The following is a 13,484-nucleotide window of genomic DNA, read 5'->3' on the forward strand; positions in this document are numbered from 1 at the left end:
AATTCTCCACAAACATAATATCAAAACTTCATTTGTCACTAACCAGAAAATATCCAACATCCTAAGAAACCCAAAAGACAAAATCAAACTCGAAAACCAAGGAATCTATGAAATACCATGCAAAACATGTGCAGCCACATACATTGGACAAACCAATCGAAGAATAAACGCACGCATTGCAGAACATAAAAATGCAGTCAAAAAAGAAGAAAAAACTTCCTCCCTTGTCCAGCACATTAAAAAAACAGGACATGAAATTGACTTTGAAAAAACTAAGTTACTTTCCAAAACAGAACACGTATATAAAAGAATAATCATGGAAGCCATAGAGATAGAAAAACACCCCCTCAGCATGAATAAACGTGATGACACGTCCTGCCTACCAGAAATTTGGAAACCAGCCTTAAACAAAAAAACATATCATAATCATCACCATGTCAATCCTTCAACTAAATGTGATTCCACCAACCAATCAAATCATTAAAACACAGCCACCCAATCTACTTGCTACATTCAAACCAAATCTCCACCCCCACCACTATTTATAAGGAACAAATGGCAGTTGCAAACAAACTATATCTACAGCAGCACGAATCTTACAACTTCAGCCTGTTGATGGTGAATGTGATTTCACCGAAACGTCGCATAGACATCCATGGTTTATAATCCACAGTGGCTAGATTCATTCAGTATGCTAACTCAACATCAAGCAACCTATGACTAATCAGTAGATTAAGATTCAGTTCTCTTTCATTTAGTTTTTCACGTCTATAGTAGTTTAGGAGTTAAAACCCAATAGTAGAAACAGAGATCGGTAGATCCATATATTGATGATTCTTCAACCTAAATCTAAGATTCCTTTTCTACAAGATGAAATTGTTGAATAGTTTAGAGAACAAAATGGAAGCCTGTGGGTATAACTATAAAGCAAAGAGATTATCCTTATCTCCCTCCCTTTGAACAAGAATAATTACACAATTTCCATCCAATAATAATATGGTGAATAATAGCAAATAACTTTTAAGAGATCCAGAAAAAACTAAAACTATTATTATCCCTGACCTGTCCAGGCCTCCTCCTACAAATCCATCATCACTCTGGCTATTTCAGACAGTTTCAATTATAACATAACGCTGAAAACAAGACTGAGGTGTGTCTTATTTTCCGATGCGTTTTATATTCTGAAAAATACAGTATATTATTTAATAGGCATAATATAAAGTTCAACATCAGCATGTACCAAATTAATTTATATTAATTTTGTAATTGCATAAATTTCTTTTCTTATATTACAGAACTGATGTTTTGCTTGTGAAGTTATCCCTTGTAATAGGAAAAGAAGTGTTCTATTCTGCCTTGTGGGCCAGTGTCTTGGTTAGTCCTTCTATAAGGCTACCTGCTTCCCTTTTTGTTGTCAGTCACATCAGCAGAACGATACCTGGGAAGAAGCAGAATTATATGTTGGGGACTGATCCTAATCTCACAGTAGGTTAAATAACAAATAATCTTTGTTTTTACATGATAAATAAATAATGAAAAACAATGCAAAATTTCAGATAAAATCATACATTTTGGGAAGTAATATAACTCTTATTCAGTTGTGCAGTTTTCATTATTTTCTTAGCTAACTTAGTTGGCAATAACATACCTAGGTCACTGTTATGATATGGATGGTTCTATAAATCATATAAATAAATAATTGAATCCCTATGAAATGTGCATTAGGATAATATATTCTGTAAAAGTGCTTCCTCCTTTAACTGCTTTGAAAAGAAAGCCTTTTATAAGGCAACCAATGCAACTGGAGACAATGTTTTCATTTTCTGTGCACATTTTTGGTGTCTCCAACCTATGGGCTGACTGGCTCAGTCGCGCCACAATCCAGAGGACTTTCTGGATCTATATTAGAAGGACGGCTTCGTTTCAGAGATTGGAGCCTTTTTTTGTGGATTTCCAGCCGGCCTCTAGGGCGTAAAGTTACACCCCAGACTATTGGCCATTGGATTAAAGCTTGTATTGCCCCCGCTTATGAAGATCAGGCGAGAATTGTTCCAGCCAGAATTGCCGCACATTCCACTAGAACCACAGCCACTTCAGTGGCCTGGGCCACACAGGCCTCCATTGAGGACATCTGCAGAACAGCTTACACCTTCGTCAGGAATTATAAATTGGACAAATTTGCCTCAGCTGAGGCAGCATTTAGCAGGCAGCTCCTTCAAAGGGTCTGTTCTACAACAACTTCTCCGGACCAGCTTTCTCCTGCTCATGACTCTTGTATTTGGGTATTTACCACTGCTTGGACTCTCATAGCAGCACACAAGAGAAGTGCCATTGGCTTACCTGAACGGTCTTCTCTGTACGCTGGATAGACAGTCCAAACCCACCCTGGCTTTCAGTCCAGGGTTCAATTGGATTCTTTGCACGTCCTCCTTTTTGACTTGTCTTCTTCATTTTGAAACTGTGGAGGGCGTGTCTCAGAGAGGGCGTGTCTCAGTTTAAAAATAACTCAGTCCCTTGACAACCAACTAAAGTTTTACCCATTGCTTGGACTTTCTACACAGCACACAGCACACACTGTTTAGGTAAATCAATGGCACTTTCAATGGACATATTCCTCAAATAATCTCTTTTTTTCATTCAGAATGTAAGCTAATCAATTTTCTGATTACAATGTGGAAAGAGATTGAAAATTGAGAACTGCTGGCTGGATTTTAAAAATAAATTCCTACCCCACTTTTATTGTATGAAGAGCAAAAGGGCATATAAATCCAATAAATCTAATCTAATCTAAAAGCAAATGATCACCCCCAATAACTGAGGGCTATTATGTCAAATATCATTTCACCTTTTTTCTAGATACAAGCTGTTTGTGTGTCGATGCTGGATTCAAATGTTCTTGTGCAAAGAAATACTTTGGAAGTGGTTCTCTTCTTTTTCCCATTATCATCTTCTTTGGTAAGCAAGTCATTTTTATTCAATTGTTTTTGAAAAGCAAAGGTGCTTTTCAAAAGGCAAGTGGACTTTCTTGGGGGTTTTTTCCCCTTGAAAACGTTTTGCTTCTGTAAATATGCACTTGACTCTGAGGATACAGATAAATCTCCAAGTGACCTCAAAGACTCAGAGTGGTAATGATGACCTTCAGAGTGTTAATGATCAGATGACTGCAAAGAATATAAATTCTTCTATTCCTCACCATTTTGTCAGAATGGAAGAAGCTTCTTGGATGACAAGTGAAATGTTTTCAAGGGGAAAAAATCAAGAAAGTTCAGTTGCCTTTTGAAAAGCACCTTTGGGACGACCATGACATGGATGATTGAGAGTCTCTGTATATATTTGCCTTTGTTTACAAAATATAATGGAAGGTTCCTGGTAAGGGTACTCCTATATATTTGTCTTCAATATCTAGTTGTTTACTATTTAAAACAAATCAAGGTATCAAGAATGTATATTTGGGGTGACTGAACTGTAACAAATTACCAAATTCAGGTGGCATCCACTTGAGATAGTCTTGATTCATAGCTATCTCCAAGACAACAATGAGGATAGCATTTCTCCAAAGCCCAATTGAGAGAAATAATAGTGGGGGAGAGAAATAATAGTGGAAGAGAGGACCTACTGACTCTCTAACTATCTTGAAAAACAATGGATTAAAATGAATCTTGGCCCAATCTAACAAAGTAGCTTTTATTCTAATGAATAATTTTGTTTGGTTCTCATTTCCCAACCCACCATCCCCAAAGAAAATAAAAAACAAATTTTAAAAAACATTATTTTTAAGGATACAATCTTACTGTTTAAATACATATATTTTAACAACCTCTGTTTTGCATTTCTAAACTTTTTCAGTGTGTCTTCATGGGAAGCAATATAGCAATATATTGGGAAAAAATCAATAATAATATATTGGGGGGGAAATCAATAACTTAATAGGTGCAGGTACAAAACAATAGGTTTTAGGAAACCTACTACTTTCTAATACAGTGGTTCTCAACCTGGGGGTCAGGACCCCCTTTGGGGATCAATGACCGTTTCACAAGGGTCTCCTAAGACCATGGGAAAAGACAAATTTCCCATGGTATTAGGAACTAAAGCTTCTATTCTGGTGCCTTGGAATATATTTTTACAATCCAACCAATCAGGAATTTACAGTGGAGGTGTCCCTCTGACCTTTCTGCCAATCAGCTTAAAGCTGTGTTAAGGGAATTGGCACTAGACTTATGGCTGGGGTCACCACAACTTAAAGAACTGTATTAAGGGGTCGCAACATTAGAAAGGTTGAGAACCACTGGTCAGACATTTCTTTACAAATTATGAATTATGAACAGGTATAGGAGTACGAAGTGTGAATGATAATAGTCTTAATGTTGCTGGTGTTTTACTGCCATCTATCTTATGTGGGATTTCCTCTGCATGTTCTGCTGTGCTTCAGTTTTTGTTAAAAGACGTATGCTTTCAGCTGACTTGTTGATTCTTTGTTTAGGACCCAAATGAGAGTGCTATTCCACTGCATAGGTCTGATGTGGTTCATCTTCTATCAGCAGCTACACAAACTCTCTTAAGAAGAGATATGTCACTAAGCAGAAGGCTATATTGTTGGTTGCTAGGTATGGAGCCACATGTAGTTATTAATATTTTTGCATTATTTAATTGTTCTGAATTATTTTTCAGAATAAAATAGGGGTTGAGATATCAAATCTCAAATAGTGGTTCAGTAATCTAATGTATATGCTTACAAAGAAATATCTGTTATTCTTTGTCCTCAAAATAATTCAGTGGGAGGGAGGTATCATGTGCATATCAAATGCAACAGAGCTATGCTAAAGATAACTGATGCAATCCTAATAGCAAGAAATAGTGGTGGAGCAATAGAAAAAGAAATATTCATATTTTGCTACAATTTCTTGTTTTATTAATTAAACTGCGGCATAATGCTATATTGTATTTTTTGACTTATTACAATTATCTTTTTAAAGGTTCTGATATCAAAGGAACAGCTTCTGTACCAGAGTTATCTATTAATGAATCCTTAGAAGATTATGCCCATAGTTTTTTTGAAAAATACTCCAAAGAACTTCTAGTTGAGGTAGGTCCATGTTATACTCTTGAAAGAATGACTTCATTAAGTGGTGACAGCCTAATATTAGATTAATACATTGTTGTTGCTACTGGTTCTGGCTATTATTGTATAATACCAGCTTTAAGAACCTTAGGTGGAAAAGTGGAAGTTCAGATGCTTGGCAACTAACACGTATTTATGAGGGTTGCAGTCAGAGGCGGGCTGCTAAGGGGGAACGGTGAGGTGTGCTCACCCCCCGTGGCTCTGAGTGCTAGTGGAGTCCAGCGCAATTACGCTACTGCACCTGGGCAGGTAGCAAAATCATACGCGGAGATGCAGGGGCGCCATGTGATTAGATTTTGTGACCTTCTGACAAAGTCAATGGGGAAGCCTCATTCACCTAACAATCATGTCACTAACTTAACAACTACAGTGATTCACTTAACAACTATGGCACGAAAGGCAGTGAAATGGGGCAAAATTAACTTTAATGTCTCACTTAGCAACTGAAAGGTTGCACTTAATTGTGATTGTAAATCGAGAGCTACCTGTACAGTGGAAGAGTGTTTGAAAAGCAAGATCAAAAAGAAAGTGATGAGAAATCTTGAAAGTAGCAGTAAAAAAATCTTCAACTAATTTTCTGATATGAGCTGAATTAACTGCAATTGTCCTTTTTCCTTCCTAAAATCTTAGTTCAGTTCAGTTCAGATGCAGTGTTTTTTCCTCTCCTACAGGAGTATTGCACTGTTCATTTAGTCGTGTCCAGGGTGAAATGCTCCTGGTTCAGGCATTCCTAGCAGTTGTCAGAGAGCCGTAGCAACTGCAGCGCAAGGCTTTGCCGACCTACTGGCTACCATTTGGGTTCTTTTACCCTCTGTGCGTGCGCAAAGTGTAAAAGAACCCAAGTAGGGGTGCGTGAGCAAAGCCTCACACTGCAGTCACTAGCAGCTCTACAACAACCAGCAGGCACGCCCAAGCCAGGAGCACTTCACCCCTGGTCATGTGTCATTTTAAGAATAGTGTTGAATTTTTAATAATATATAATTACTATTAAAAATTTGCTAAGGCAGAGAACTAATTTGTACGTTTGTCAGTAGTTTTTTTTTCTTTGATAAATAGGGTTTAATTGAAATACTACATCAGAAATTTTCAGAAGCTGACTTGGAAGAACAACACCATGCCTATTTGAAGCCATTCCGCATTCTCATAAGCCTACTTGACAAGCCTGAAATAGGTAAGAGAAAAGAGATACTTTTCTTCAAGAACTAAATGTTCTAAGTCATAGTAGGGACAAACACAGGTTTCTACTGAAAAGCATGTAATAGTTGGCATAGATGCTGGTCAATCATTTTAAATTAACATTATCTAAATACAACATCAATGCTCTTCAATATTTCTTAAATTCATTATTAATTTGAATACAGCATGGAAAGAATACATCTCTCCGTAGCTTATTTTCTGACATTCCTATCTTCATTCAGAGACATAACATATTGAATCATATTTAATTACTGCTGGGTATCTATCATTGTTTGAGAAAATGGTTTAGGCCAGAGGTTCCCAACCCTTGGGTTGTGTCCCACTACCAGACTGCACAAGCAGTGGATGAGCATGTGTACATGCACAACTCCATTTGCTCAAATAATTAATGCTCATGCATAAAGCTCATTTGCATGAGTGGCAGGCACTCACACATAAGTGGAGTTGCATGCGCTCATAGGCATGCCAGCCGCTCACACAAAATCACCCCTCTCCCTCTTTGCTACCGGTCCACCTATCCAGGAAGTTGGGAACCACTGGATTAGACCTAGGATCTTTCAATTTTATTTGTTTTTATTAAGAGAATATAGACTATTTTCTTGCTCTGAGAATAGAGATAAGAAATGAAAAAGTATGTAGAAACCAGAAGCCTGATATTATATTAATTTCAAACATGAAAGCCTAAAAGACAACACTAGCATAATTCAATTGATGAATCAACTGCTACTTCTGCAAAATAAATATAGCTAACATAAAACTGATATACGTGGAACATTGAGATTCTGTTCTAGTCACATTGTTAATCGTGTGAGAAATCCTAACAATGCTCTTAAGATTTACTGTATGTAATAATACATTGAACTGCAAAGGAGAAATTGTGTCAATATAACTTTATAGTAACATTATTCACATGTGTAAATAAGTCTTTAAATATTGGATTCCTTTATATTTCCCTTATTGTAGGCCCACTAGTCATTGCAGACTTGTTTCTCGAAGTGATCAGAGCATTCTATAGATATTGCAAAGAAACACTGGGTTCTGATCTTAAACTTAGCTATAGTCAAACTGGGAATATCCTTACAAGGTATAGTTTGTTTTCTGTTTGCTTAAGTAGTTGAATAAATAAATTATACATCGATTTTGTTTATGGTTGCTGGATACTGCTACTATATTTCTGATCACAATTTCATATTTTCATGTATCCAGTTCTTCAAAACATGCCTTGAAAGTAATTTGAGCATTTTTCAAGCTAAAATAATGTCCTGTTTATACTGCTAAAGGAAACTTGATATGGGGTATCTGCTAAATCAGTAGTTGCAAAAGTCTATCAGAAATATGAATTTATCTGGGTTAACCCAAAGCCACTTTGTTATAGTGGCTAAAGGCATTGGGATAGAAACTGGGAGACTGTGAGTTCTAATTCGGTCTCAGTCATAAAGTCAGCTAGGTGTTTTGGAGTCAGTCACTTTCTCTCAGTTCAAGGAAGAAAACCTTGGCAAATCCCTGCTAAAGATGTTACAAAACTAATTGGTTTTGTCCATGATGTCTCAAAGCACCAATACTGATTTGAGGGCTGAGTCATACTGGTCATGGTTGTCTCAAAGGTGCTTTTTCAAGAGGCAATTGGACTTTCTGGTTTTTCTTTGAAGAAAAACGAGAAAGTCTAGTGGCCTCTTGAAAAAACACCTTTGGGAGTATCAGTTAAAATGAAACCTCACAATACTGCTTGAATGTAAAATGTTGGTATATCTCGGTATATCTGGGTTAAGAGACCTTCGACATACACCGAGCAGAGAATTTTAACAGAGCGTGGGTGTGTGATAAAGCCAAAGAAACAAAGACACATTCTTAGTTATGCTTAATAAGTACTATTTACATATAGACAACAGATAGAAACAATTCATAATAAGCACTAAGCAAATACAATACAATACGCACAAAGCATAATACACTCCCCCTCAAGGCAAAGTAATAATGACTGAGCAGAAATGTGCGTCACAGCGTCATTTGAGGGAAGGAGTACTGGCGCCCTCTAATGACGAACCAGCCTAGAATATTTAACAGTTAAAGAGACAGTACAATTTTACAGTGATAACTGTAACATTTAAAGTGATAGTACAAGTTTACAATAGCAAACCCTAACAAACATGTACCCGGTACTAACATAAAAGAAGAATGGTTTTGTTGGAAAAGAGCTGTTCTAAACTTGGCTCATCCTATAACTCAGACTTAAATATCAGGACAGGCATGAACTGAAGTTTTCAGTTTCATTTCTGAATACCTTATTACACATTTTATACCATCACCTTAAAATATGTTTATTTATTATTAACATAATATGCTTACTTTAAAAATATATTTCCTTTGCATATATTTACTAAATGCTGTTGATTCTCTTTTTAGTGCAATTAAAGAAAACAAGAATGCATCTGAGATTGTTAAAACAGCTAACATGTTGATCACATCCTTAAACACAGATTTTCTGTGGGATTATATGACCGGTTGCATTGAGGACTGCTTAAGGTAGTTAAAGATCTTGTATTTTTGCTTTGGAGATAAGATAATAAATAGGGGAACAATAATAATTTATCTTAAATTCAGAAGACAAACGCCAGCAATATCACTACTCCGTAAGCCACATTGACTTCCAATAAATTTCAGAGTGTCATCTCAAGCAACTACCTATCTCTCATCTTTGTTGCTCATCTCCGCACCCTTTCTAAACCTTCAACATCTTTTTAATATCATGATAACTAAAACTGGACACAGCATTCCAAGTGTACCATATTTTTCAGGGAATAAAATGCACCAGAATCTAAGATGCATCTTAGTTTTGGGGGAGGAAAACAAAGGGGAAAAATTCTGCCTCTGCCTCCCAGCAATTTGTCTCTCAGCAAACAGTACAGGTGATATACTCTGTATTTCTATGTAGGTATTGTAGATGCTGGTCTAGGATTCCAAAGTTCTCTCAATGGCAAAATTTTCTAAGCCAGTGGTTTACTTCAAAAGTTCTGTGTCTCTCCATTGGATGCCTACCTTTTGTTGGGAATAGAAGAAAATACCACCTGTGGTCCCATCTCTTTGGTTCCTCCCCCTCCGCAATTGGTACCCTTGATTATGTCTCCTCTTCAGGTGTCTGCACATTTTTTTCCCAAGGGGAGGTTATGAAATGGATTGTTTAGCTCCATCCGAGCTAGATTGGATTGAGTTTCAGGTTTTTTCCTTCCATGAATGACAATTTACCATAGGTCTGTCTCTAAAGGTTCAATTTCTGTGCTAGTTAATTGTTCCTTATTCAGTTTCAATGCAATCGTCTTCCTTTGGTTGGAGTTTCTCATTTTGTTGATTGGGAGGAAGGGAAGGAGGAGGTTTTTGATGTTCCCGACCAAATTACCACAAGGAATCTCAATGGGGAAGGCAGCAGTAAGTCAGATGTCGCTCCTATACCCACTGTGTTTTTGCCCACCATGGTCATTCTTTTCTGTTTATATAAGTAAATATCTATGCTTTCTACTACGTTTTAGGAAATACAGTACAGTGGTACCTCATGATACGAACTTAATTGGTTCCAGGAGGAGGTTCGTAAGGTGAAAAGTTCGTAAGACGAAACAATGTTTCCCATAGGAATCAATGTAAAAGCAAATAATGTGTGCAAATCCTTCAGGAAAATCCCAAACTTTAGAAGGGAGGCGAACAGAGGGCAGGGAGGAGCAGCTAAAGGGGGCGGGTGGAAGAAGCAAGGCTAGGCTAAAGGGTGAGTGGGGCACCCCTCCCTTTTCTTTCTTCAAAAGACACCCTTTCAGTGCGTGTGCAAGCACGCTGTTCTCCTACTTTTTAAAATGCAAACTCTTTCCCCTCCAAGCCTCCCCTCCCTTTTCTTTCTTCAAAAAAGGGGGGGGGAAGAAACCCCTTCATCCCAGCAGCAGCGGCTTGGGTTCGTAAGGCAAAAAAATCTTAAACACCAGGTTCGTATCTCGAAAGGTTCGTTAGAAGAGGCGTTCGTAAGATGAGGTACCACTGTACAGTGTTTTATTTGAGAAACAAAAGAATAATAGCTAGAAAAGATTGGTTTTAAAAAATGTCTTTGGAAGAACCACGTAACCAGTTCAATGTATGTTTTATGTACTACTGTTTTTAATTGCATTTCTATTGAGAATTGCACTACAATCAAACTTGAAGGAAAAGGCTTTTTTTTTAAAAAAAGGCATCTTTTTTTTTTCAGTGGCAAAAATAAATCCACACAGACACAACTGCTAACTAATGATGCAACAATTTCGGAACTCTGCGCACTAACAGTATTTCTTCTAGATGTGATACCACTGGTAAGTCAAAATGTTTAATTTTGTCTCTTAAGTCATTTATGTAAACTATTTCCTCAATATATATAAATGTGCTCTACTTGCCAAAGGAAATCTTTATAGTTCCACTGAAGCTATTTATGTATAGAATATAGAATTCTTTATTGGCCTAGTGCAATTGGACACACAAAGAATTTGTCTTTGGTGCATATGCTCTCGTGTATATTTTTATGCTATGTTAAATTATAAAACAAATCTATAAATCTACAAAAAAAGCAGCAATCATCAGAAAGGAATAAAACTAGAAAACAATTCAGCAAATCAGCAAATAAAATAAAATTTGAGATAAGAAAGACCACTTGCAGCTGAAATTTATTCTACAGTTTGTAACCAATATTTTTACCTTATTCTCAAGACATACAGTAGATGCCATTACCAAGAATTGGTAATATGTGCCATTACCAAGAATTGGTTTTCACTATGCTTACATTCTGCTTCAATTTTATAGCATTTCTAAATTGAATAATCTTTAGGAATGTGGACAGAAATTATTATAATCCATAATTTCATTTATTGACGTATTGTTTTAATTATAGTTACTATTATTCATTGTTTTCTTAGAAATTAATAGCAATTTTTAGCCTCTAAAATAGTATGTTCAGTTATTCACAATTGATGACAGGAAAAATGGCAGAATATACCCTCCACGATACCTATAAACCCTTTGTTTATTGATATGTGTTTTATTTTTTATTTTTTTCCTGCTGCATCTTATTTGTTTATATGTATTCAATAAAAAGAAAAAAACATAAAAAAGAAAAAACCTTATTTTCATTAGTCAAACAAGTGGGATTTTGCAAGCAAGAATAACTAGAAGGACTTTTGAGGGTCTTAATATCCAGATGAACTCATGGGGAGACAGTCAAGGCCTATGTGTATTGGCTTGTGTATTTCTTTAAAATATAAAGCTGACCTGTTGTGGTTAGCTCTGGCCCAGCTCCTGCCCCAAGGAATGTGGAGGTGGAGGTGGGGGAGACATCCACATGCCGCAGGCCTGTTTTGCTCCCAGTAGAATCTGCCAAGGAAGTCTCCTCTGACCAAGGAAGCGTGAGTGACAGGGAAGAGGGGAGTTTGGCAGACAGCCCAGGAGGAGGTCAGTCATCTGTATCATCCCTGGATTCTGAACAAGAATTAATGACACATCCACGCATGCGTAGAGTGATGCATAGGAGACAACAACTGAAGGATTATTACAAGAGAAATTGAGGCCACCTGTGGTTGGGTGGGGCTGCTGTAATTAGTGCTACAGATAAAAGTGCAGCCTGGTGTTTTAGCCTCATGGCAGTTTATCTGATTCATTGTTTTGTCAAGATCGTGGTTTTTGCTGTTCAGGATTGTGTGTGTGGACTCTCTGGACTTTAGAATTGGACTCAATTTCCCAGTTATTGGGTGAGCAATTGTACTGCATTTAACCTGTGCCTTGTGTGTACCAGAAAATCCCTTTGACATTTAAAAAGGGAGCTGTTTCTGTTTTTCTGTTTATAAAAACTTTTGGGTTTTCCTTTTATCGTGTGGTGTGTGTCTTCCTGGACTAATTACCCTGTAATTACGGGTGGTTGAGACACGCCGGCAGAACACTGACCATATTGAATTTAATTCCACAATAGTGAATGCTTAGTAATGACTGTTGAATTATTTCTATAATATTGTGATAACACTATGCCCAGGTTAGTTGCCAAATATTAATCAACTGAAGAACAGTTTTCCACAGGATCCCAAAGCATCATATTATGTTGTTATGACACCACAGGGTCTGACTGGCTTCAGAGCACTCGCAACTGACACACAATAACACAATTGTTACCTTTTTTGCTACTGCTAAAGTCCTGCCAGAGATACTGAGCTGATGCAGTCCCACCATCAAGGCTTGATTTTACTTTTTCATTTTATTTGGATTTAATTTCAAATCTCTTTAAAATGCTTGCTTTCTTGAACCATCTTGTTTTTGTAGGAACTTTATTCTGAAGTACAGTCTCTGTATCTGCCACAAATGCTCAGCTGTATGGTGCAAAGTCTTCTTGAAAATATGGAAGTTTTAAGTTTATCAGAACTCACATGTATGTTAAGAACATGCTTTAAAGTGCTTAGTAAAGTGCAAATGCCATCTGCCTACCTGAGTACTGAAACTGGAAGCTCAGACTCTGTAAGTATTAATACGTATTTCTGATTTTTGCATGAGTTTAAGTTAAGTAAATTAAATGTACTTTATTGTCATTGCACCTTGTACAACAAAATTAAAAGCCATCTTCAGTATACATTATAACTATAAAAATAAAAAATGAAGCACACATTCTTCCCACTTCATATAATTGAATTGAAACCCTGCTATTGCATTAGTATTGCATTATACTATAGAATTCAGTATAGTTCCTGCCTTATAAAGCTATTTTTAAGCCTCTTTGTCCTTCTTTTTATTGGCCTGTACCGTCTGCCAGATGATGAAAGTTCAAAAAAAGGGTGCCCAGAATGAGATGGATATTTAAGAATGTTTTGAACTTTCTCAAATCAGCGGGAGCTATAAAGCTCTTCCAGAGAGGGAAGAGGGTAACCAGTGATGTTAACCCTCTGGAGTGTTGTCCTCTCTGCCACTATGCAATTGGCAAACCATACACAGATGTAGTAAGTTAAAATACTTTCTATGATGCAGCATTAGAAGGGCACCAGCAGTTTTTCATTCAGTTGTTGTTTCCTGAGAAATCTCGGGTAATATAATATCTACTGGGCCCTTTTGACCAGTGCTGCAATGAGAGTGCCCAGGTCAGGTCCTCTTTTACTTTTACTAAGAAACTTAAAACTGGCCACTTATTCTA

The 13,484-nt window shown here is 36.9% G+C and overlaps 2 protein-coding genes across 3 annotated transcripts in view; one reads left to right on the forward strand and one right to left on the reverse strand.

Moving 5' to 3' along the window:
* SETD4 (SET domain containing 4) overlaps positions 1–2,394 on the reverse strand; it is a 50,706-nt gene extending 48,312 nt beyond the window's left edge. The window contains exon 1 of the mRNA XM_070750399.1: positions 2,341–2,394. The gene's annotated coding sequence lies outside the window, so the exon portion shown is untranslated. The remainder of the gene's footprint in view (positions 1–2,340) is intronic.
* DOP1B (DOP1 leucine zipper like protein B) overlaps positions 1–13,484 on the forward strand; it is a 61,868-nt gene that overhangs the window by 17,235 nt on the left and 31,149 nt on the right. For both annotated transcript variants that reach the window (XM_070750392.1, XM_070750394.1), the window contains exons 5-13: positions 1,296–1,485; positions 2,857–2,955; positions 4,481–4,604; positions 4,974–5,083; positions 6,176–6,290; positions 7,280–7,400; positions 8,720–8,839; positions 10,539–10,638; positions 12,626–12,817. In XM_070750392.1, coding sequence (XP_070606493.1) covers positions 1,296–1,485; positions 2,857–2,955; positions 4,481–4,604; positions 4,974–5,083; positions 6,176–6,290; positions 7,280–7,400; positions 8,720–8,839; positions 10,539–10,638; positions 12,626–12,817 — 1,171 coding nt within the window. The remainder of the gene's footprint in view (positions 1–1,295; positions 1,486–2,856; positions 2,956–4,480; positions 4,605–4,973; positions 5,084–6,175; positions 6,291–7,279; positions 7,401–8,719; positions 8,840–10,538; positions 10,639–12,625; positions 12,818–13,484) is intronic.

Source organism: Erythrolamprus reginae, chromosome 4 (assembly GCF_031021105.1).
Source record: "Erythrolamprus reginae isolate rEryReg1 chromosome 4, rEryReg1.hap1, whole genome shotgun sequence".
In the NCBI taxonomy this organism is placed as follows: domain Eukaryota; kingdom Metazoa; phylum Chordata; class Lepidosauria; order Squamata; family Dipsadidae; genus Erythrolamprus; species Erythrolamprus reginae.